Genomic DNA, 24,218 nt, shown 5'->3' with positions numbered 1-24,218 from the left:
CCTGAGCTCATAGCACTGTTTTAATTTAATTTTGCAGTGTACTTTAGTATCTGGCATGGCAAGTGTCTATATGCCCATCTTGTTCTTTGCTTTTCTTGGCAATTTTCTTATATATATATATATATATATATATATAAACATTAGAATGAACTTACAAATTCTATTAAAATTCCATTTGGGAGTTTTATTAAACTGCGTTGAATTTGCTAATTTTGGAGAACTCATATCTTAATAATACTGAGTCTTTCCATCCCCAAATATAGTATGTCTCCATTTAAGTTGGTCTTCTTATATTTATTTCAGTGGTTTTCATCAAAAATTTCTTGCACATTTCTTGCTGGATTTTCTCCCCTTCTATCAAATTTTCTAAATGATTCTTGCCTGTATATAGGAAAGGGGTTAAACTAGAAGGAATGCTATTACTTTTTCTGAGAAATGAGGGAAGGAGAATGTAGGTAAAGACTCAGAAATTAACAATGCTGTCATTAATTAAATATTTTGGAATGACTTCAAAAGAACCTGAGAATTGGAAATGACCCAATTGTTTATCAGTAAGGAGCTGGTTAAAGAAAACCTGGTCTGTGTACACAACGGAACACTATGTAGCCTTTAGTGAGAAGAAAGCTCTCAATGTACTGAGATATGCAAAGAGCTCCAAGATACAGTATAGAGGGAAAAAGGATAGTATGTAATATGTTACCTTTTGTTTAAGAAAGTAAAGAGTAATAAAAAATATCTGTATCTACACCAAGAAACTGGAGGGATACACAAACTACAAGTGGTTACCTCTAGAGGTGAGGGAAGGAATGGAGTGGTGGTGGCGGGGGGGGGGGGGGGGGCCCTCCAGTGTGTGTCTTTCATACTGCTTTGATTTTTGAACCATAAAAATGTATTAGTCATTAAAAAAAAAAAAACCTTAGAGAAAATACACACTAAATACCCTTCTTCAAAGATATATCCTCACCCTGAAGATTCTTTTGTCTTTGTTAAATTTTAGCTTTGCCGTAAATACTGTAGTAGTCACGAAGAGGGTATACTTTTACTCCACTAACAGCAGTCTCTGGCTACGGCTATGAAGTATACACTGATATAGTAAGATATAAATTTTTGAATAGTAAGGTATAAATCCTGAATTATTACTAAAAAGACTAACCTTTTCTAGGTTAATAAAGATAAAATATAAACCTTATGGTTTTTTTTTTTTTTAAGTGTGGATTTAAGTTTGGACCCCTTGCTCTATTAGTGGGAGAGTCAATTGGCACAAGAGTGCTGGGGGGCTACTTTGGCTTTATGAATCTTAAAAAGGAATACCTCTTTGACTGGGTAGTTCCACTCCTAAGCATTTCCTGATATACCCATGTGTGCAGGTATCCTGGCCAAGGGAGCTCACAGCGGTGTAGTATAGTGGGTAGACTGTGGCCCAGCCACACCATCTGCCTCGAACCATGAGCTAGACCTTCAGGGGAGGGAGGAAGGGAGCCAAGTGCGGAACCATCTGAGGCATAGACAAAACCTAAGTGGAAGCACGGTTGTTCCCTGCTCACTGTTCCTAACTGCCCGTCATTGCCAACCGCTCATATATTCATGGGGTTGCCTGTGGCAGGAATCTGCTGTGTGTATGGTTTCAATTTAAACACAAAATACTGGTTTTGTTGACTACGAAAGATAATCTGATCTAGGTAAGAGTAACTACTTGTGAACGTTGACTTTACCATTCATTTATCTTTTGTTGTTTTTATGGCCTAGGTGTTGACTAACATCTGTGATGAGAACATCAGTTTCTCTTTTCACGTTCTTATGGCTTTAGGATTTCGGAACCGGGGAGTTCCTTCGTCTCTGTGCTGCTTTCTGGTTACTGAGAGGAACCTGTGAAGTCAGAACCAAATGCTTGCTTCCTGCCCAGAGCCCCCTCCAGTGGCTCACCTTGCTCAGCTGGCCACCTCCTTCTCGGGCAGGGCACCGCGCCCTGGCTTAGCTCCAGGGTCCTTTGTCCCATGCTCACTTGTGGATGATTCCCGACACTTACCCCTCCTGGTTGCCTTCTGTACTTTCCACAGCGTCCATTGAACTAGACTTCTACTTTCCCCCCCGGCGGAGCGTGCTGTCTGGCGTCACCCAGTGACAGAACAGACCTGACACGCGGGGAAAACATGACGTCAACCCTGTGAACAAACACCAGACTTGGCCTAAAGTTGAGGCCACTACGTGGGGCCTGAAATGTACCTACATTTGGTGAAAGTCTGAAGCAACAGGCTAATATTTCACTAGCATAAAACCAAAATCACTCCTGGAGATAAACAGGAGAAAAGAAGGCCACAGTAGAATAATCTGATAGAGATTAAGTTAAAAAAAAATATCCTGAGTAAATAAAGCAATTTTCTTTTACTCTTGCTCAAGGACTAGGTTAAATAAATAGAGATGAGAAGTAGCACAGGCGACGACTAGCCTGGGTCAGCAAGAATGCAGCCACAGCAAATAGCACGCAATGTTGCGGTGACGGAGGCAAACCTCAGGGTATAAGGTGAAGGACAGTCTCCCCACGAGGGGGCTGACAGCCATCAGCACAGGCTCACAGGCACATTCTTACCTTTCCCTTACTATTGAACTCACAAACAACTTCAGTTCTGGAGAGCTTTAAAAGCCAACGACAAGAAGATGGTGGCAAGCATCCTGAAAACCAGGGAGCATGCATTTTCAGCCATGCACTTTTAACTTGTAATATTTTCAACTTATTGAAGGCAGGGACAAAAAGCAAGTTATCATACTTGCAAGGTTTCTTTTCTTTTCTTTTCTTTCTTTATTTATTTTAAGATTTTATTTATTTATTTGAGAGAGAGAATGAGAGACAGAGAGCACAAGAGGGAGGAGGGTGAGAGGGAGAAGCAGACTCCCCGCTGAGCAGGGAGCCCGATGTGGGACTCGATCCCAGGACTCCAGGATCATGACCTGAGCTGAAGGCAGTTGCTTAACCAACTGAGCCACCCAGGCGCCCATTTTATTTTATTTTTTAAAGATTTTATTTATTTGACAGAGAGACACAGCGAGAGAGGGAACACAAGCAGGGGGAGTGGGAGAGGGAGAAGCAGGCTTCCCGCCGAGCAGGGAGCCTGATGCGGGGCTCGATCCCAGGACCCTGGGACCACGACCCGAGCCGAAGGCAGACGCCCAACGACTAAGCCACCCAGGTGCCCCAATAATTCTTAAGTTTTATTTATTTATTTTTTTAAAGATTTTATTTATTTATTTGACAGAGAGAGACACAGCGAGAGAGGGAACACAAGCAGGGGGAGTGGGAGAGGGAGAAGCAGGCTTCCTTCCGAGCAGGGAGCCCAATGCGGGGCTTGATCCCAGGACCCTGGGATCATGACCTGAGCCAAAGGCAGACACTTAACGACTGAGCCACTGAGGCGCCCCTCTTAAGTTTTAAATTGTATGCTGTTCTAAGCTGCATCATGAAATCTTGTGCCAACCTGCTCTGTCCCACCCAAGAGGTGAATCATCCTCTTATCCCGCATATTCACATTGTACGTGCTACCCCCCCCATGAGTCACCGAGCCCCTTGGTTATCAGCTTGGCTGTTGTTGTATTGCTGTGCTTGTATTTGGGGAACCCCTATTTCACTTACTAAGGGCCCCAAAGCACAAGGGTGGTGATGCTGGCAATTTGGATATTCTCCTACTGTGCCTAATCTACAAATTAAACCTTATCATAGCTATGTATATATAAGAAAAAACATAGTATATATAGAGCTCAGTACTATGTGCAGTTTCAGGCACCCACTGGGGTCTTGGAATGGATACCCTGTGCTGTACCTTGATCAGAGATCCAGTGAACCACCAAAGGAGCACTCAGCAACTGGATTTCTCCAAGTGCAAAAGTATAGTTCTCACAGCTCAGCCAGGGTGCAAGTTTGAAAAATCAGGTAAAAACCTGTATAAACAACTTAAAGAGATACAAAGTTCAAGTTTCAGGTGAAGTAATTTAATCTTCAAATTAGAGTAGGAAAACTATTTGCCATTCCTCTCCCCGTTGGAAAAGGCAGGAGGGTCCAAGTTTTCAAGAGCTAATTATGGCTCTGGCTTCTCCAACATGGGGACTTGTCAACTGTAACAGAGTATGTAATTGACAAAATGGAGAGATTCGACACATTTCGCCCCCAAGCATTTATGACCCGTCATGTAACACTTAAGACACCTGAGCATGCCCAGGTTCTAAAAGCAGAGGCTTATCAATAATCCTCAACTGCTTCCGACAGCCCTCAAGCCTGAAGCTCGTTCGCGAAGATGGAGAGCACAACCTGAGTACCTGCTTGCCCCCACACTGTACCGGGAGCTACCAGGAGGCCAGCCACGGGTACGGACAGAATTCCCAAGAAATACTCATCCAAATTAAAAAACCTGCTGCCTAAACGTCAAAGCTCCTACCCCTAGAATGTAAAATAACTGGGTAACTCTGTTACCCAAATTTCAGAAAGGGAGTAGGCTGCACGAGGACATATGATTCTAGACACTTTCATTATAATGTGTCTCGGAGAAGATAGTTTTGGACTGAAATTTTGGTGTGACTCATCAGCTTCAAAAACTTGGATGTCCAAATGTCTTCCCTGGTTTGGGGAGTTCTCAGCCACTACTTAAAAAAAAAAAAAAATTTTTTTTTTAAGATTTTATTTCAGAGAGAGAGAGAGACAGCGCAAGCCTGAGGAGGGGCAGAGGGAGAAGCAGGGAGCCCGACTTGGGGCTCGATCCCAGGATCCCCAGACCACGACCTGAGCCAAAAGCAGCCACTTAACTGACTGAGCCACCAGGCGCCCCAGCCATTACTTCTTTAAAAAAAGTGTTCTCTCCCTTCTCCCTTCTCCTTCAGGGACTCCAAAGCCATGGATAGATTGTGTGTGTTTTTTTTTTAGTTTTTTAAATTAAAAAAAAATTTTTTTAAGATTTTATTTATCCATTTGTCAGAGAGAGAGAGAGCGAGGGAGAGCTCGAGCAAGGGGAGGAGCCGAGGGAGAAGCAGACTCCCCACTGAGCAAGGAGCTCGATGCCAGACTCGAGCCCAGGACCCTGGGATCATGACCTGAGCCGAAGGCAGATGCTTAACCGGCTGAGCCACCCAGGCGTCCGGGTAGATTGTTTGTTAATTGTGTTCCGTAAGTCCCGTAGGCTTTCTTCATTCCTTTTCATTCTTTCTTTGTTTCTCTGGGTAATTTCATACCATCTGCCTTTAAGCTCATGGATTCTTCCTACTGTTCATTCCAGTCTGCTGTTGAAGCTCTCTACTGAATTCTTCGGTTTAACAGTTGTATTCTCCAGCTCCAACATTTGTTTGGTTCTTTTTTATGTTTTCTCTTTGTTGAACTCATTTTGTTCTTGTGTTTTTCTGATTTTGTTAAACTGTTTGTTTTCTTGTAGTTCTCTGAGCATCTTCCAGAACAACTGTTTTGCATTCTTCATCAGGCAATTCATGTATCGCCATTCCTTTGGGGGTCAGCTACTAGAAGTTCACGGTGTTCCTTTGGTGGTGTTGTGTTCCCCAGTTCTTTGTGATCCCTGTCACCTTGTGTAGGTGTATGTGCGTTTGAAGAAGCAGTCACCTCCTTGACTTTATGGACTGGCTTCTGTAAGGGAAGACTGTCACCCGTGAAGGGGGGCTGCTGGAGCGTGCTGTCTCCAAGACTAGTAGTGCAGGGTACCAAGTGCGGGGGGTGCGGCAGCGCCAGGTCTGACGCTGCAGTAGTTTGGGCCACTGAGGCTCACAGCATCAACTGTGTGGTCCTTGGCAAGCACTGGGCGGGGGGAAAGGGGGGCGTCTGCGGTGGCTTCAAGGGCTGTCGGGATCCTCAGTGATGACTTCAGGTCCAGTAGCTAGGCGGTCAGGCTAGGCGTGTGCACATACTTGGCTGTGGGAGCCAGCTGCAGGTGTTGGTGTCATGGCCGGGGCTGGGGCCAGAGCCAGCGACAAGGGTTTGGGCCAACTGCAGGCCCAGAAGCATGCAGCTGGGGCACCCCGGCTGTTGGTGTGCACTTCTCTGGCTGCAGGACGGACCAGTGATTCGAGTCTGGTGGCCTGCGAGTGCATAGCTGGAGCGGCTAGGGGCAAGTGTGCACGTGGCACTGGGGGTCAGCTATGGCACGGGGGCGGGGGGGGGGGGGGTTCGGGCTGGCATCTTGCACCCGTGGAGCTGCAGATCCCGGGCTCTGGCAGGGGCACTGGGAGGGAGCAGAGAGGAACTCAGGCATCTGGCACTGGGGCAAACAACAAAGAATGAAACCTGCGGGGGGCCCACGTGGGTGAGCCGCAGGGGTGCGAGCCGCCGGGGTCCTCTGCAGAGCAGGTCACTGGCAACCGTGGCTCCTACCGACAGCCCTCGACCCGCTGCCTTGTTCTGAGCCGTCTCCAAGGTCTCAGCGTTGCCGGCCTCTGGGTGGGGTAAAGCTGAAGCGGGTCCTTTGTGTGGTGCCCCCAAAGCCTAGGGAGACTGGTCCTTCCCTCCACTCTCCCTTCCCTGCTGAGAACTTCCCAGCTGGGGAGTCCTCACGGTGCTGAGCAGTGCCGGCCTAAGAGGAGGCGAGAACGCAGGCAAAACGAAGCTGTTTCTTCTTCCCTTTTCTGGTGGTTATTCTCAGGTTTTCTGTCCCACTGTGTTGACGTTCTTAAGTGGACTCCTGAGCTCTCTTGGAGCTGATTTTGTGGATAGCTGTCTAAAGCTGTCCAAGCGGATCTTTGCGGGGGGAGGCTGGGCTCTTCCACCTCACCAGCTTGGTGATGTCATGTGAAAAGGGCTCTAGGAGTTATGAAACTCCCTCCCAGCCAGAAAGGGAGTTAGCAGGATCATATGACCATCCTTCGGGGATTTTGCAAAATCGGATCTCGCAGTGCATAGACTGGCCATCCGAGTACTTTAGAAAGTCCTGGGGACAGAACTGACTCATCTGTGCCTTCCACAAGCACTCCCATGTGCCGGGCCTGGGCACACTGAAGGCAGCCCTGTCCTCGGGAGGTCTCAGCCCAGGAGAGAAGACAAGTAAGGATAACAGAGGGAGAAACGTGATCAGTATCAAAAGCAAGGTTAGGACAGAGAATGCCAAGAGCAGAGTGTGTCTGCACATGCGCAGGGGCGGGAAGGGGCTTAGAGAAGGCTCCCGGCAGAGGTGCTACGGCGCCCCCTACAGGACAACCGGGCTCAGCTGACAGACTTGCAGAGCCGGTGGAGGTGCATCACAAGGGAGGAAAACACAGTCCATGCAAAGGCACAGAAGCAATGGGAAAGCAGGGGCATTCGGAGAAACGTGAGCGTCACAGAAAAGCACCATTCGCCCCTGCAAACGGGCATAATACGTACTACGGGGTATGTGATGTACATTTATGGCCATGGAAACAAACAATGACTTTTCTGGAAAAGGGAATGATGCGGGAGACTTACTCTGAATTACTCCTATTACAAAAAACAAATTCGATGTAAAACGATTTGAGCTCCACCACCCCCCCCCATACAGAAATCAGCATTTTACTTGATGCTGTGCTGGCCGTCCTGGCGTCCCTGCTGCAGGCACAGGGGTCCCCGGGGCCAGGGACGGCGCTGCCCGCACAGTTAGCCACACGCTCCGAAAATACGGTCCGGAAGATGTGCATTTTGCTTTCTCAGTACCTGCCAGAAAACCTGATATAATTGCAAGATAAGAAAAAACAGAACCATCTTGGCTTTGTATCAGTGTCTTTTAAGAAGTTCTCAATGGTGGGGCGCCTGGGTGGCTCAGTCGTTATGCGTCTGCCTTCGGCTCAGGTCACGATCCCAGCGTCCTGGGATCGAGCCCCGCATCGGCTCCCTGCTCAGCGGGAAGCCTGCTTCTCCCTCTCCTACTCCCCCTGCTTGTGTTCCCTCTCTCGCTGTGTCTCTGTCAAATAAATAAAATCTTAAAAAAAAAAAGTTCTCAATGGTATGGTGATTATATAAAATTAAGAAGAAATTCTTTTCAGAGATGCATACCGAACTAGTTTGGGGTGCAACGACAAATGCCTTGGATGTTTCCAAATACTACAGCATTGAAAAATGGGGCAAAGGTAGAGCAGACAAAGACACACACAGAGGTTCCCTGACCACACGATCGTCTTCTCACAGTAAGCCGTGTTCCCTCACCTGAGAGGGTGATAGCTGACACTCAGCCACTGGTCTTCCTGAATCTGCTGGGTGTCCTCACAGAAATCCCTCTCAAAGTCTAAAAACAACTCCTTGAAGAATTTAATATAATTGGGAAGTAACCAAGCAACAACTGGGACAAACTCCGATTATATGCATATGAACAGGTAGAATGATTAGGAAAGGGACTCACTTTCCAACTGGCACATAAAAAAAAAATGATTAATAATTCACAGGTGTTTTAAGGTCCCTCTAAATCTCCCCTCCAAAAAGAGAAAAAAAAGGGATAAATTTGACAGAAAATGAAAAACCACCTACTGCGTTGCAGTTTGAATTGCTAATGATTTAAATTTCTAATTTTATTTTTAATTTTTTAAATTTTAAAAAAAGATTTATTTGGCAGAGAGAGAGCATGAGGGGCGGGGAGAGGGAGAAGCAGGCTCCCCACTGAGCAGGGAGCCCGATGTGGGAGCTCAATCCCAGGACCCTGGGATCATGACCTGAGCCGAAGGCAGACACTTAACCACCTGAGCCACCGAGGCTCCCTTATTTTTTATTTTTTTTTAAAGATTTTATTTATTTATTTGACAGAGAGAGAGAGAGAGAGAGAGAGCTTGCTCACACAAGCAGAGGGAGCAGCAGAGGGAGAGGGAGAATCAGGATCCCGAGCAGGGAGCCCGACTCATGGCTCAATCCCAGGACCTGGAGATCATGACCTGAGCCAAAGGCAGATGCTTAACCGACTGAGCCACCCAGGTGCCCCAAGTTTCTAATTTTAACACCAGATTCTTCATCACTCTGAATAATACTGATCTGCTAGGAATCCATGTTCCTTAAGATTTCATAAGTCACAAAAAATAGGTTTTTAACAAAACCATTAGATTCCTAAACTGCAACGTTCTTATTTTCACTAAATGCTGGACTTGTAAAAGAACAATTTCAAGTTTAAATGGAGCTTAGAATATTTTTCTAGGAAGACCGAAAAAATATTTTACTAGAGATGTGAATTAAGAGTATCCTGAAAACCTAGAAAGTTGTGGAAAATGTATACATAACATTTACTAGACTATGATATAACATATATTTCGGTTTTGCCGATTCCTGGCAAGGAGCTCCTAAAACCCTTGAAATTTCCTGTGATGGGGTGTGTTCTGTTAGTCACAAAATATCCCCTCTGGGCACGCTGGGGTTTATGCTCATGAGGTGCCTTAGGGTGGGGCCCCTTGAGCCTCAGGATGGGACTGGTCACCAGAAAGACCAAATCATTAGAGGGGCTGGAAATTTTAGCTCCACTGCCTCCACTTGGGAAGGGTGGGGGGAAGGCTGGAACACGATTTGATGAGTCTCCAGGTTGGTGAACAAGAACACATCCTTGGCTAGGAGGATGGTGCACTCCAAACTCCAGGGGGACAGGGGCTCCTGGGCTCGGGACCCTTCCAGCCTGGGCCCTATGTATCTTTTCATCTGGTTGTTTGTATCCTTTGCAATAAATCAGCATTCTAGCAAGTAAATGGTTTTTCTCAGTTCTGTGAGCCATTCTAGCAAATGAATCAAACCCAAGCAAGGGGTCGCGGGAATCTCAGATTTGTAGCTGGTCGGTCAGAAGCACAAGCAGGTTACCTGCTTGCTCCTGGTGCTGAAGTGTGCGTGTGCGTTGAGGGGCAGGGCAGACCACGTCCGGAACCTGTGGGATCTGCGTTATCTCCAGGTGGATAATAATGGGAACGGAATTGGCCACCCTGCTAGGATCTCTGCAGACTCAGAGAATTGGTTGAGGGTGCTGGAAAACACTCCACTGAGCAACACTAAATTATCTTCCTTCTTCATTTCTCCTGAAGGCTTTTATTAAGAACCACCATGGTTTGGTTCTCCAGCAACTTTTATTGGTCAAAGGATGTGGAATTATATGCAGTACCTGTGGTTTAATGAATAGGCTCATTTATAAACCAACTTAACATCTTATTTTAAAAATTCTTGCTTTTGAATAAGCCGATGTGGTAGAACAAACATGCTCCTATGCCATGCAAAAAGCTGTTCAAAAGTGAGCAGCCTGCAAAACTACCATAAATGAGACATTGAATCGAATGTTCTTCCAGCCAGGTCCCAGAAGTAGTTCAGTCTGAGAATTTGCTTCACATTCTGACTTGTCAAAATGAAATATCCATGGCATTAAAAAAAGCAAAATTAAAATACCCCAAACAGATACATACTGATATTTTTATCCCAGTCACTTTCCAGAGTCTGTGGGGCCACTGTGCTCTGTTGATTAAATCAAACAAAAGCAGTGGGCAGCTTCTAACTGAAAGGCAATGAGATCTACCAATCAGTCTGCAGCTAAAAGTCACAGTGAAAGAACATATAGAAGGTGAAGAATGCTTTTTAACCTTTAACCTTAAATAATACTGCATTTCAACTTTAAAGAAAAGTTCTATTATATGTTTTTTGCATTGACATTTTAAAATATTAGAACAAGTCTTTGTAATACAATATATATTATACTTCAATATACCTTAGGTGAATTAAAAACATGTCAACTTGATAACTGTAGTAAGGCATTTAAGTATTCAGCGAAAGCTATACAGAAATTTCTTAATGAGTGGTATTCCTTTAATACTAACTTGATTTAGTGGGTTTCCTTAAAATGAACACAAAACAATAAAAGACTTAAAAAAGAGGCGGTGACATCATACACTGAATCCCGGGAAAAGCACAGTAACAAACAACGTTTCCAGCAGGGAGACCAGAGAGAGCAACCAGAAACAGGTGAGCAGCCTCAAATGACACCGTCCGTCACATTTACGAAGAGCTGAAGGCAGAATCGACTTCCTAGTAAGTGTGGGAGAAGGTAACAGAATCCTTAGTGCCGATCACGGTGCCTAAAACACAGCAGGTACTCAGGCTATGCTTCCTGAACTGATCTGGATGAAGATACTTTCAAATCACCGGAGTGCTGGACAGTGTGAAGTTCATGGAAAAACTCCATTTTTCATTTTATTTCCGTATGTGAGTAACTACTGATCTAGTGTTTCAAGGGTGGATTACGTAAACACTTGGTGGACTGCGGCAAACGGAACGAAGTGAGCGCCGCACTGGCCATCAACGCCAGAGTCTTTGACTATCTGGTCCTAAAGAGTACACACTGTGCAAGCTACCTGACACGATGATCAAAGTACACCTCACCATCAACAGACTGCAGTTCGTATGATTAAAAAAACACAAAATTTTAGACTGCATTTAGAGCAGCATTCTATCATATCCTACATCAGCTACCATGCTGTGGAGACAGACTGCGCAAGAATATATACACAGCACACAGTCAGGACTGAAACCAAGAGCGGAAGGGAAATAGGAAACAGAAACTTTTTACATACATGTACACACCTAATGGTACTGTCCATTTAATGAGATTGATTATTATATGATTTGCTCTGCCACATCTACGAGCTTACATAACACCCCAAATTATTTTTCTTCGCACAAATATCTACTTCTGTATAAAGTAGAAAAAGATGGTGGTAAAAAACTTCTTCTTCAAGGTCCGACAACTGTGTCCCAAATACCGCTGTATGAACACCTAAAAAATAGAAAGAGTGATTTAGAAATATGCATAACTATAAAAGTACAGACAAATATAGCTTAAAGTCCCAGAGGGACTTAGTGAACGTAACTTCCAACTGTACTTAAACTTACCTACACCTGTTAGATAATATGGTAGGAACATAAAAAAGTCCACTGTGGTAAATGGGAAAAAGGAAGCTTTAGAAAGGTAAAAATCTCCATTTGCGAATTTTATATATAAGCCTTCTATTTTAGCCACACATTTAGACTTCAATTTACCCAAAAAAGTCTCCTTATGGATACAAAGGCAGAAAAATCTCTATCTCAATTATTCCCACCACCTACCACTCTTCCTTTCTTTCTGACCATGAGCCTAAGGATTTCCTATAGTTTAAATTCTTTCAAGCAGAACATCTTTTTTAATTGGTAGAGTTCAATCTACCATTTCCTATTTGTCCGCTCTGTTCTTTCCTCCTCCTTTCCTCCTTCTGCCTTCTTTTCGATTATTTAGATTAATTATGTGTTTATCCCATTTAAATTCCAAATTTAAATTTGGCTTATTAGCCAAAACTCTTTGTCATATTATTTTAGTGGTTGCTTTAGGACTTTTTTCTTAATAAGATTTTGGCTTTCTTTGAGCAGTTTTAGGTTCACAGCACAAGTGAGGGAAAAGTCTATAGATTTCCCATATGCCCCCTGACCTCACAGATGCAGAGCCTCCCTCATTAGCGACATCCCGAACCAGAGAGGTACATCTGTTACGGCTGATGAAGCTACACTGACACATCATCATCACCCAAAGTCCAGTATTTACATTGTGGTTCAGCCCTGATGCTGTACATTGTATGGGTTTGGACAAATATATAATGACACGTATCCATCATTACGGTATTATACAGAGTATTTTCGCTGCCCCAAATATTGTCCATGCTCTGTCTATTCATCCCTCCCATCCCCAACCCCTGACCACCACTGATCTTTTTATTATTGTCATAGTTTTGCCTTTTCCAGAATGTCATAGTGTTGGAATCATACAGTATGTAAGCCTTTTCTTCAGATTGGTGTCATTCACTTAGTAATATGCAAGGAAAGTTCCTCTCCACTTTTTCATGGCTTGATAGCTCATTTCTTTTTAGCACCGAAGAATAGTCCATTGTTTGGATGTACGCAGCTTAGTTATCCAGTTGCTGAAGGCCATTTTACTTGTTTACAAGTTTTGGTAATTACGAATAAAGCTGCTATAAACATCCATGTGCAGATTTTTGTGTTTTCTTTTCTTTTTTTCTTTTTAAGTAGGCTCCACGCCCAACGTGGGGCTTGAACTCATGACCTTGAGAGTCAGAGTCACATGCTCTATCGGCTGAGCCAGCCAGGGGCCCCAGATTTTTGTGTTTTCACCTCCTTTGGGTAAATACCAAGGGAGTGAGACTGCTGGACCATATTTACAGATATGTTTACTTTGTAAGGAGCTGCCACACTGTCTTCCAAAGTGGCCGTACCATTTTGCATTCCCACCAGCAACGAGTAACAGTTCCGACTGCTCCACATTCTTGCTAGCATTTGGTGTTGTCAGCGGCTTGTATTTTGGCCATTCTAACAAGTATGTTGTAGTGGTATCTCATTGTTGTTTTAATTTGCATTTCCCTGACAACATATGTATGCTGTGCAGTATCTTTTCATATACTTACTGTCTTCTTTGGTGAAGTGTCTGGTATAGTCTTTGGCCCATTTTTAAATTGGGTTGTTTTCGTACTGTTAAGTTTGAAGGGGTCTTTGTCTATCTGGTAACAATCCTTTATTACATGTCTTTTAGAAATATTTTCTCGCAGTCTGCGGCATCTCTTGTTGTCTTTCCTCGAGCAGAAGTTTTGTAATGGAGTCCAGCTTATCAATTAGGTCTTTCATGGACCTTTGGTGTTGTATCTAAAAAGTCTAGGTTTTTTTCCTACGTTATCTTGTAGGAGTTTTATAGTTTCATGTTTTCCATTTGAGTCTATGATTCATTTCGAGTTAATTTTTGTGAAGCGTGGAAGGTCTTCTAGATTGTTTTTTGCATGCAGATGTCCAGTTGTTCCAGCACCTTTTGTGAAAGAGACTGTCTTTGCTCCATTGCCTTGTCTTTGCTCCTTCATCGAAGATCAGTTGACTATACTTATGTGGGTGTATTTCTGGGCTCTCTATTCTGCTCCACTGACCTATTTGTTTCTTCTTTCATCAACACCAAACTGTCTTGACTACCGTAGCTGGATAGTGTCTTGAACTCCAGCAGCCAGTCCTCCGACTTTGTTCTTCTCCTTCAATCCTGTGTTGGCTATTCGGCGTCTTTTGCCACTCCACAGAAACGTGAGAATCAGTTTGGTCTTCCTCATATAGATCTTGTACATATTTTGTCAGAATTATACCTAAGTATTTTCTTTTTTTGAATGCTAATGTAAAGAGTATTGTTTTTATTTTCAAACTGCACTTGTTCATCAGTGATACAGAGAAAAGTGATTGACTTTGTCTACTAACCTTGTATCCTGCTATAGAACCGTGCTGTATAAGCGCTTAGGCAGGAGTCTGCGGATTCTTTTAGATTTTCTACTTTGTAGATGAGCATGTCATCTGTGAACAAAGACAGTTAATTTCTTCCTTCCCATCTGTATACCTTTTATTTCCTTTTCTTATCTTAGCTAGAACTTCCAGGATGATGTTGAAAAGGAGTGGTGGGAGGGGACACCCTCACCTTGTTCCTTTTAATAGTGGGAAAACTTCAAGTTTGATGATGTTAGTGGTAGTTTTCCGTAGATATTCTTTACCAAGCTGAGGAAATTCCCCTCTATTCCTAGTTCACTGAGAATTTTCATCATGAATGGGTGTTAGATTTTGTCAAAATGCTTTTTCTCTTGATAGGATCATATAATTTTTCTTCTTTAGCTCATTGATGTGATGGATTACATGAACTGAGTTTGGAATGTTGAACCAGCTTTGCATACCTGGGATAAATCCCAGTTGGATGTGGTTTATAATTCTTTTTGTACATTGCTGGATTTGATTTGCTAATATTTTATTAAGGATTTTTGCATCTATATTCATGAGAGATACTGGGCTGTAGTTTTCTTGTAATGTTTTTGGTTTTGGAATTAGGGTAATGCTGGCCTCATAGAATGAGGCAGGAAGTACTCCATCTGCTTCTCTCCTGTGAAAGAGATTGTAGAGAAATGGTATAATTTCTTCCTTAAATGTTTGGTAGAATTCACCAGAGAACCCATCTGGGCCCGGTACTTTCTGTTTTGGAAGATTATTAATTATTGGTTCGATTTCTTTAATAGATGTAGACCTATTCAAATTGTCTATTTTTTCTTGAATTTTGGCAAATCATGTCTTTTAAGGAATTGGTCTGTTTCATCTATGTTATCAAGTTTGTGGGCATAGAATTATTCATAGTGTTCCTTCATTATCCTTTTAATGTCCATAGGATCTGCAGTGATGTCCCCTCTTTCATTTCAGATATTAGTAATTTATGTCCCCCCCCCCTTTTTCTTAATTAGCCTGGTTACAGGCTTGTTGATTTTATTGATCTTTTCAAAGAATCAGCTTTGATTTTGTTGATTTTTCTCTACTGACTTTCTGGTTTTAATTTCATTAATTTCTGCTGTAATTCTTATTATTTCTTCTGCCTACTTTGGATTTAGTTTGCTCTTCTTTTTCTAGTTTCCTATGGTGGACACTTAGATGACTGATTTTAGATCTTTTTTCTTTTCTAAGTATGCATTCAATGCTATAAATTTCCCCCTAAGCACTGCTTACATGGCATCCCCCCACATTTTGATAAGTTGTGTTTTGAATTTCATTTAGTTCAAATGTTTTTAAATTCCTCTTGAGATTTCTTCTTTGACCCATGAGTTACTTAAAACTCTGTTGTTTAACCTCCACATATTTTGGATTTTCCAGTTATCTGTTATTGACTTCTAGTTTAATTCCACTGTAGTCTGTATGATTTCTGTTCTTTTAAATTTGTTAAACTGTGTTTTATAGCTCAGAATGTGTATTCCACTGTTGTTGAAATATCTAATTTTAATTATACAATCACCTCTGGGTTTCATAATGTAGCTGCAAAAGCAATGACAAGCTGTATAGTTAAGCAGGTGTAGAACTCCCGAGCAGTGAACAGAGTTTAAGGTAAGAGGGCCAGCAGAGACGCTGTGATGAGAGCACCTACCTGTACACTCTGGCGCTGCTCCTAACAACCACATTCCTGAGCGCTTGGGGCCTGTGCGCGACGTGGTGACCGCAGCTGTCTCAAGGCGGCATCCCCATACTGAATACCAGAGCCCATTCTTTCTGGGTCCAGCTCACCTGAGGACCAAGCAAGTCTTCTTTAAAAAAAGCTTCTATGTTTCTGTGATCCCAAAAATATACTAAGTGAAAAAAGCAAAGTGCAGAGCACTGTGTATAAACAGTTGGTTTGAATAATAAGGAAAAAATATATACATGTTTTCTTGTATGGGCATAAAAATATCTTTGGAAGGAGACAAGAAGAAGTGAGAATAGGGGCGCCTGGGTGGCTCAGTCGGTTAAGCATCTGCCTTCGGCTCAGGTCGTGATCGCAGGGTCCTGGGATCGAGCCCCACATCGGGCTCCTTGCTCAGCGGGGAGCCTGCTTCTCTCTCTGCCCCTCCCTCCTGCTCTGCTCTCTCTCTCTCTCTCTCAAGTAAATAAATAAATAAAATCTTAAAAAAAAAAGTGAGAATAATAGCTGACTTCAAGAAGGAGTTTTAGATGGCTTGGGGACAGAAGAGGGGTTGTAATGGAGGGAGACTTTCACTGTATCCACTTTTTATTTTTTGAATTTGGAATTATATGAATATATTGTGTATACAAAGATAAATTAATTTAAAATTAAGCTACAAAGAGACCATTTCCTACTTACCAGACTGGTAAGAACCCAAGTATGATAATACACCCTGTGGGCATGGCTTCAGTGAAATAAGCACTTTCATTCACTATAGTGGGATTAAAAATTGCTACAACCATGCTAGGAGGAATTCGACAGCTTCTACCTAAATTCCAAATGCTTATGTTCTTTCACCTAGCAATTCTACTTCCGGGAACTTATCCTATACATACACTCCACACATGGGAAATGATATATAAAAGGTTATTTACTGCAATATTATTTGTGACAGCAAAATGCTAGCAATACTCCAAATGTCCAAAGTAGACTGGTTAAATTATAGCAATACAGACAACTGAATATTACACACACACACACAACATGTATGTATGTGCATTAGCATACATAATGTATATGGAAGTCTCTATATGTTCATTTGTAATGATCCACAGGTCTAGTAAGTACATAAAGCAAGGTACAGAATTTATAGTATGTTAAGTTTTGTGTAAAAAAAGAGGAGGAGGGGGGCCTGGGTGTCTCATCTAGTTAAGTGACCCACTCTTGATTTCAGCTCAGGTCATGATTTCAGGGTGGTGAGATGGAGCCCCGCATCAGACTCCACCCTCAGCAGGGAGTCTGCTTCTCTCCTCCTCCCTGTGCCCCTCCAGAGGCTCACATGTGTGCATGCTCTCTCTCTAATAAATAAATAAATCTTTAAAAAAAAAAGGAGGAAACAGCAGTTTCTGAATCATATGAATGTACTGCCTGTTCCGAAAATTTAAAGTACTGCTGAAAAATTTTAACTTACATCTTTATATTTTTTCACCTAGATGTAATTATGATTTTGATGATCTCAGAAGAAATATATCTTGAAAATTTTCGGAGTCAACTTATATGTACTATATCCATGGATGCAGTATTAAGGTAGCAAGGTAATTAAATAAAACCTCGTGCTAAGCTTAATAATACTCAACACTAAGCCAATTTTAATAACAATGTTACAGAGTCTTTAAAAGTTAACAGTTGTTTTTGTGACAAATTTAGTAAAAAATTTTTTTTTGTTTTCAGATCAAGAAAATCCACAAGGATGAAGTGTCCCTCTCTTCCATCTGGGCCCTTGAGCCTCTCTCCCTGCACCTCACCCAGCACCCTACTGTCTGTCATCTCTCCACCCTCCTCTCCTTTCCCTTCCCTTGTTTTCTCTCAGCATTCACACATGCTAACATTTCTTCCATCACCAAAACCTCTTTAAGTTAACCCTTTGGACCCTACTATACCTTTTCTTTTCAAGAGAGGAGTCAACACTCACTCTACTTTCTCACCTCCTCTTTGTTCCTCAATTGCTGTCTTCTGTTTTCATAATTCTACCGGAGCTGTTCTTGATAAAGATGCCCAGTGACTTCCTATTACCCATCCCAGTGGATATTTTTTAGCTTAGTTCTTAGCTTAGGAGACTGTTCTCTATTGCATTTGATAGTGAACAAGTCTTTGACTCTCTTATCATTTTGGCTGAAATGATACCCACTTCCCCCTGGTTCTCCCCATACATCTCTGACCATTTCCTTCTCTTTCTCTTTTCTAGGTTCCTCTTCTCCATCTCTGTCTCCAAGGTTCTGCTTTTGATCACTGCTTTTCTCATTCTCAACTGCTCTCGGATGACCACATCCTTTCATAGTTTCAACTACTCCTAGGTACCGATGGCTTCCAAATGCCTACAGCCAGCCCAGACTCCTCCCCAGAGCTCGTGAGATAATCCCACAGGCTGTGCCAGCGGCACTGCAAAGGGAACACATCCAGAACAGAATCATCTACACTCCCTGGAACCTGCTTATCCTCTGGTTTAATGACATCTCTTTCCCAAGTTACCCAAGTGTGACATCTAGTTATCCTTGGCTCCTCATGCCTTCCTGACCCCACCTCCTCACCACCACTCCCCACCCCCAAATCAGTTGCCCTGCCCTACTTAGCACATGAGTCATATGGTGCTACTACCAAAATATTTCTTGGATTCATCTATATCTCTTCGTCTCTACTTCCACATCCTCCTTAGAGCTTTAATCAGTCATCGTTTACTTGGATTACTCAAAAATACCTTAATTGGCATCCTGGTCTCCTGTCCTTTCAATCTGTCCTCAACATGGCACCTACATACATGATTTATCTCAAGTCCCAACCTGACCATATTGCTCACTGCTTACCATCCTTGAATAGCTTCCAGTCCTCTACAATCAATCACATAAGAGCGCTTTTAGAAATGCTGAGGCCTAAACCATACTTAAGCCCAATTAATCAGCATCTCGAGAGGTGGGGCCTGGGATCTGAATTTTCCTGCATCCCAGGTGACTCTAGTGTACAGCCAGGGTTGAGACTCAGTAACCCACAAGATAAAGTTCCAGATCCCTGATGAGAATCACTAGCCTGGCTGCCGCCTCTCTCCAACCTTCTCACCTGCCATCCCACCGTAGTCTCTCTGTTCTAGTGATTTTTTCTTTCCGGTTACTTTCAAATCATGCTGTCCCCCTCTGCTGGACTACCCTCCTCCCCACTCCCTTAGCCAGTTCACTCTTCCTCACTTTGTGAAAGACTGAGCTCGGCTGTCACCTCCTCTTGGAACTCTCTCGGACACTACCTCCATGACCTAGCTAGGCAGGTTCCCCTTCTCTGTGTGATCCCAGGATCCTATGCACCCTTCAGTTATTGTACCACCACACCGTATTGTAATTATTTTTTGCTGTCTCCCATGAAAGAGGTTCTTGAGGGCAGGGGTTATGTTTAAATCATTTTTGTATCCCAGCACCTGACAAAGAACAGACATTCAGATATTTGAGTGGATCAATTAAAAAGTGAATGTCCACATATAATTTTGGTAATCTTTAACTCAACTTTATTTTTTTTTAAAGATTTTATTTATTTATTTATTTACTTGACAGAGAGAGAGCACAAGAGGGGAGGAGCAGCAGGGAGAGGGAGAAGCAGGCTCCCCGCTGAGCAAGGAGCCTGATTGCGGGGCTTGATCCCAGGACCCTGGGATCATGACCTGAGCTGAAGGCAGCCACTTAACTGACTGAGCCACCCAGGTGCCCCAAAACTCAACTTTAATAAATGACAATTACAGAGTATTTTGTCAGCTGCCTAAATTAGGATTATTTTAAATTCATTTTTCCTGAAGCAACAAATACAACACTAATGAGACCGGTTACTACTGAGGCACACTCAGTTAGCTTCAGGAATAAATTCTCCATGATGCCCAAGCTGCAAGTATCAACATCACGCATGTATCTATAACTCTCTTAATCTCACACAGGCGGTCCCCCATCATGCCACGGCACCACTGGCCCAGCAGGGCTAGCGAGGTGTTGGCAGAGACTGGACACAGATCCAATCTTCCTCCTCTAAGCTGTGGACCACAAAAGGCCGTGGTTCTAAAAGCAAACTGTCGCTGAAACCCTGACTGCCCATCCTCTTTCACCAGTGGTGCAACAAAGCCATTCCGGAAAAGTGGGGCCTTTGCCTCAGCCACGGGGGCAAGGCCTTTGAGACCGTAAGTGGCAATTTGAGGTTGGCAGGGGTAGAGAGAATGCACTTTGACCAAATCACTCCTGGAAAATTAAAAAGTGGTACTCCTGAGCTAGAGAGTAAAATATGCTGAAGACAAGTTTATTAATGGAAAGCCTTTTACCTGATTCAATTTTGTTAAGTATTTTTCTCGCACATTGTACAAAGGCCTCTTCCACATTCTCCCCCGTTAGTGCACTTGTTTCCAAAAACATCAGCTCTAAAAGTGACAGCAAACAAAATGTGAAGCTACGTTTAGAAGGCGATCACAACTGAGATACCGACAGCCTGCTGAGGATTCTCTCCGAAGAGCAGGCAAAATGGAATCTGTTACTTAAAAACCACATATTTCTGCGAATACAGAATCAATAAATGTCAATATATTTTGTTAAATGCTAGAAGAACTCTCAGCCTTCCTCACCAGTGTCGGGTATCTTGTGCTGGCCCTCATCTACTGAAGATGCACGGTGAGGAAGCAGGCTGCCTGAAGCCGCCCAGCGGTCGACACGAGACGAATATTCTCCCAATACTCTTCACGTCACCACAGATACCACGTGGGGGGGGGGGGGGCTACACTGCAGCTTGTCATCCTGCCGGTGACGAGGTCCTCCCTGGACTCATACTTTTCTTACCCACCAGAGCAGTTACTAACCCTTGCTTCTGTATTTACAAGCTCACGATAGCTTCTGTTCTTCTCACATGCTTATTTTCTTAGCATAAAACCAGTCGATTTGTAAGAATATAATTTGGTAGTCCTAGAGTCCAACTGAAAATCGAGACTAGGATATTTTAGTTCTTGACTGGTTCTAAAAATTAAAGTTCTTTAAAATGTCTCAATTCTGATCATTCCATTATCTATAAGCAACCATTAATTTTATGTGTCATTCTCTGGTTTTCTATATGGAAATTCAGAGAATTTTCAAAGGGATATAACCAAATGACTTCAATTTAATGTAAGTAAAATAAAACCAATAAACCCAGTATTTCTTCCACCAGTTTCCCCTTCTATTTAGAACTAACGTTTTACCAACTTAGCTCCAAATTACATTAGAAAAAAGGACAGGCCATCATGCGATTAGGGCCTTTAAAAATTATTACAAACTTAACTTTAGACCAAGGCCTGTGCTTAGACCAAAAAGTCATAACAGAATATTAGTACATTTGCTTTTATCATCATCATAACCTTTGTAGGCAGAATGCAATATAGTGAAAATATGCTAAGTAAGTCTAACTTTACTAAAAACACTAGAAAATTTCACATTTCTTAAGTAACGTTTAATCTTAAAATTCCAATAGGTGTAAATTCAAAGCAATGTTATTACCCCCAAATCTGCCCATTTGAAAAGCAGTAGTAGGTAAAAGGTCACTTGCCATTTTCTTGAGCAAATCTGGAAGCTTCTAAGAAAGTAACTTCACGATCTGCATCCAGGTCCTTCTTGTTCCCACAGAGGATGATCACAATGTTCTGACTCGCTAGCATTCTGGCATCTGTTAACCAATTAGTAAGCGCATTGTAGGTTTCTCGGCTGCGTAATATAAGATTGTGAAAATAGTACATGTATTTTATAAAGCTAGCAACTCTTTCCAGTCATTCACACTACTCACACACTGCTTTTGCACACGTCAGGGTAATGTCGACAACCTTTAAGGTAACACAGGTAGCCTGAATGCCCCATTACACACCATACCACAGGGTGTGATTGTTTTGTTTCCAGAAAAATGAAACCGCAAGTCAGATATTTTGCTGTTTGATTTTGCCCGATCAAGGTGCAAAAGGAAACAGATGTTCCTTTATTCATTTTACAAATATTTACTGAGCTCTTAACTCTTAGCTCAATTATGTGCGGCATCGGTGAGCAAGATCTAACATCTGCTGCATTTACCAGCTCTGTGCAGTATGGCGGTACTTTGTTCTGGAGGAATTTATCACATTCTTTATAAGGACTCTGTGACATAGACTCTATCCCCCTTTTCCATGAGAAACCCGAACCCAGAGAGTTTGATTAAGTTGCCCCAAGTCACACAAGCAGCCAGCGGCAGAGGCAGGGCTTGACCAGGTCTGTCTAACCCCAGGACCAAGTCTGAGATCTACTGTTTTCGGCTCGGATACATCCGGGGATACGTGTGCTCTGCCGCACACCCGGACCGCCGCATGACTTCGCACGTTAGCAAGCTGCGCCTTCCACCACCTGAGCAAGTGTGGGCGGGCTGGGCCAGGAGCTGCCCGCTTCCTCGCCGGTGTGCCTCATCCCGAACACGCAGACTGGGTGTGCGTCACAGCAACAGTGACACCTTCTCAGCTGCGCAAGTTCCTACCCAGACGGCCACCAGCTGATAGGGTGGAGATGACATTGTTAAGGTGGTGCCAGCAAACACTGAGATCGGCACTGTCTGATGGGACTTCCAAGGACAAGAATGTTCTATAACCCACACCGTCTCATACAGCAACCACCGGCCACATGTGGCTGCTGGGCACTTGAGATGTGGCAGGTGAGACCAAGGAGCTAAGTTTTTAATTTAATTTGTGATATGTGGGTGATAGCTACACACAGGACAGTGCACTCACATTCTTATGATGTGCCAAGAGCTCTACATTAACCAATTTAACCACCTGAAAATCCCATGAGTATAACACAATCATCATTACTCCATATAACAGACAGGGAAACTGAAGTCCAGACAGCTAGAGCACCTTGCCCGAGGACATCACACGGCTAGTAACCTGCACCTGAGGTCTGAACCCAGGCAATCTGGGCGTAGAGCCTGTGCCCTCAACTTTCATCAATGTCAATTACTTCTAATAATTTACCATACGTAAACTTTCACTTTGTGAACCTTGAGGAATATATCAAAGCATCAAAGCATCATGCTAAAAAACACAATGAAACACTAGGGATGCTTTATGTATCTAAAACCTCACCCAAAGATTTCCTTACCAGTTAAGTAGTGGTAGGGGTTGGCTCAGACACCTCTAAGACCCCAAATGAAAGGACTGAGGGGATTCCAGATTCCCAGCCACACTGCCTGCCCTGACACGCAAAACACACACTACACGCAGGTGCGTCTTGGGAAGACCAGACTTTGGGGAGCAGAGAGCCCCAAGGTGCCTCCCCGTCGGGGAGTTCACATTACCTGGTGATGTCATAGACGAGGAGCGCTCCCGCAGCACCTCTGTAATAACTTCTCGTCACAGACCTGAAAGAATTATACTGCTTTTACTTCCAGCCAATCGAGATCCTTTACTACTGAGCACTGTCACCCACTTTTCTTTGTAAACCTTGACATGGGGACAGACGTTGCTTAAAACAGAAATGATTCAGACATCTGAATATATGTATGAGGGGCTCCTGTCTGAAGTCATGTCACAGAAATGCTGGGAAGTGGGGGGATGTTAGGCTGAGACAAATATGTCATTTTCTAACAGGTAGATGAAACTCTCCCACAGAAGTTAAGATTATCTTTGAACTTACAGGGAGAGGCAAAGCACTTGAGAGAGCTAGATGGACACTAAGTGCTCAGCAATCCTACTCTGCTTCCTCTGGGGGTCCCAGGTCCTCCCCACGTCCCTGCAGAGCTGCTCCCTACTCTTTCCCAGGGAAAAGGAAAGTCCGCGGAGGGGAATTGGCTCATCTTTCAACCAGGAACCCACAGCCAACTACCCGCCCCCCCCCGCACTTACCTTTTGCCTCGCCCCACTTACTAACAAGGAAACATGGCTTTACCTATCTTACCTGTCTCCACCGAGTGCCTCTGAACGTCTTAGCCGTTCTCACGGTCCTGCGGGTTACTTTCAGTAACACTTTCTCCCCTGTATTATCAGTCTCTCCCTCTTTGTTAGATTTTTTTTCCCCATTAGCAACATAAAATGTGCTCTGGTACCTCCCACCTTAAAATACACGAAGATATGCAGCGCGATCCTTTCAGAGCTCTTCTCTGCATCTAAATTCCTCCGAAGAGTTGTCTTTGCTGTTTCCTTCTCCTCACCTCGTCTCCCGTGTGTGTCCCCTACTCCGCAGTGCTGAGCCCAGTGGCATTTCTTGGTCCTCATCCCTCCACCTTGCCTCGCCCCTCCCCGGACACCTCCCCCGCTCCACC

At 43.5% G+C, this 24,218-nt stretch overlaps 1 protein-coding gene across 2 annotated transcripts in view; it reads right to left on the bottom strand.

Moving 5' to 3' along the window:
• Positions 1–8,901: 8,901 nt before the first annotated feature.
• RAB4A (RAB4A, member RAS oncogene family) overlaps positions 8,902–24,218 on the bottom strand; it is a 48,096-nt gene continuing 32,779 nt past the window's right edge. Inside the window, exons 3-7 of one of the 2 annotated variants that reach the window (XM_032430303.1) lie at positions 23,256–23,318; positions 21,495–21,611; positions 20,248–20,343; positions 15,894–16,030; positions 8,902–11,708 (exon numbers count right to left, since the gene is read on the bottom strand). In XM_032430303.1, the coding sequence (XP_032286194.1) occupies positions 15,915–16,030; positions 20,248–20,343; positions 21,495–21,611; positions 23,256–23,268 (342 nt within the window). In that variant the 5' untranslated portion in view covers positions 23,269–23,318 and the 3' untranslated portion in view covers positions 8,902–11,708; positions 15,894–15,914. Of the gene's footprint in view, positions 11,709–15,893; positions 16,031–20,247; positions 20,344–21,494; positions 21,650–23,255; positions 23,319–24,218 lie in introns of both variants that reach the window. The other variant, XM_032430302.1, reaches the window with a different exon arrangement.

The sequence above is a fragment of the Phoca vitulina genome, unplaced genomic scaffold (genome assembly GCF_004348235.1).
Source record: "Phoca vitulina isolate PV1807 unplaced genomic scaffold, GSC_HSeal_1.0 scaffold43, whole genome shotgun sequence".
Taxonomy (NCBI): Eukaryota; Metazoa; Chordata; class Mammalia; order Carnivora; family Phocidae; genus Phoca; species Phoca vitulina.
The sequence above is the reverse complement of the archived record's forward strand: the minus strand, read 5'-3'. Positions and strand labels throughout refer to the sequence as shown.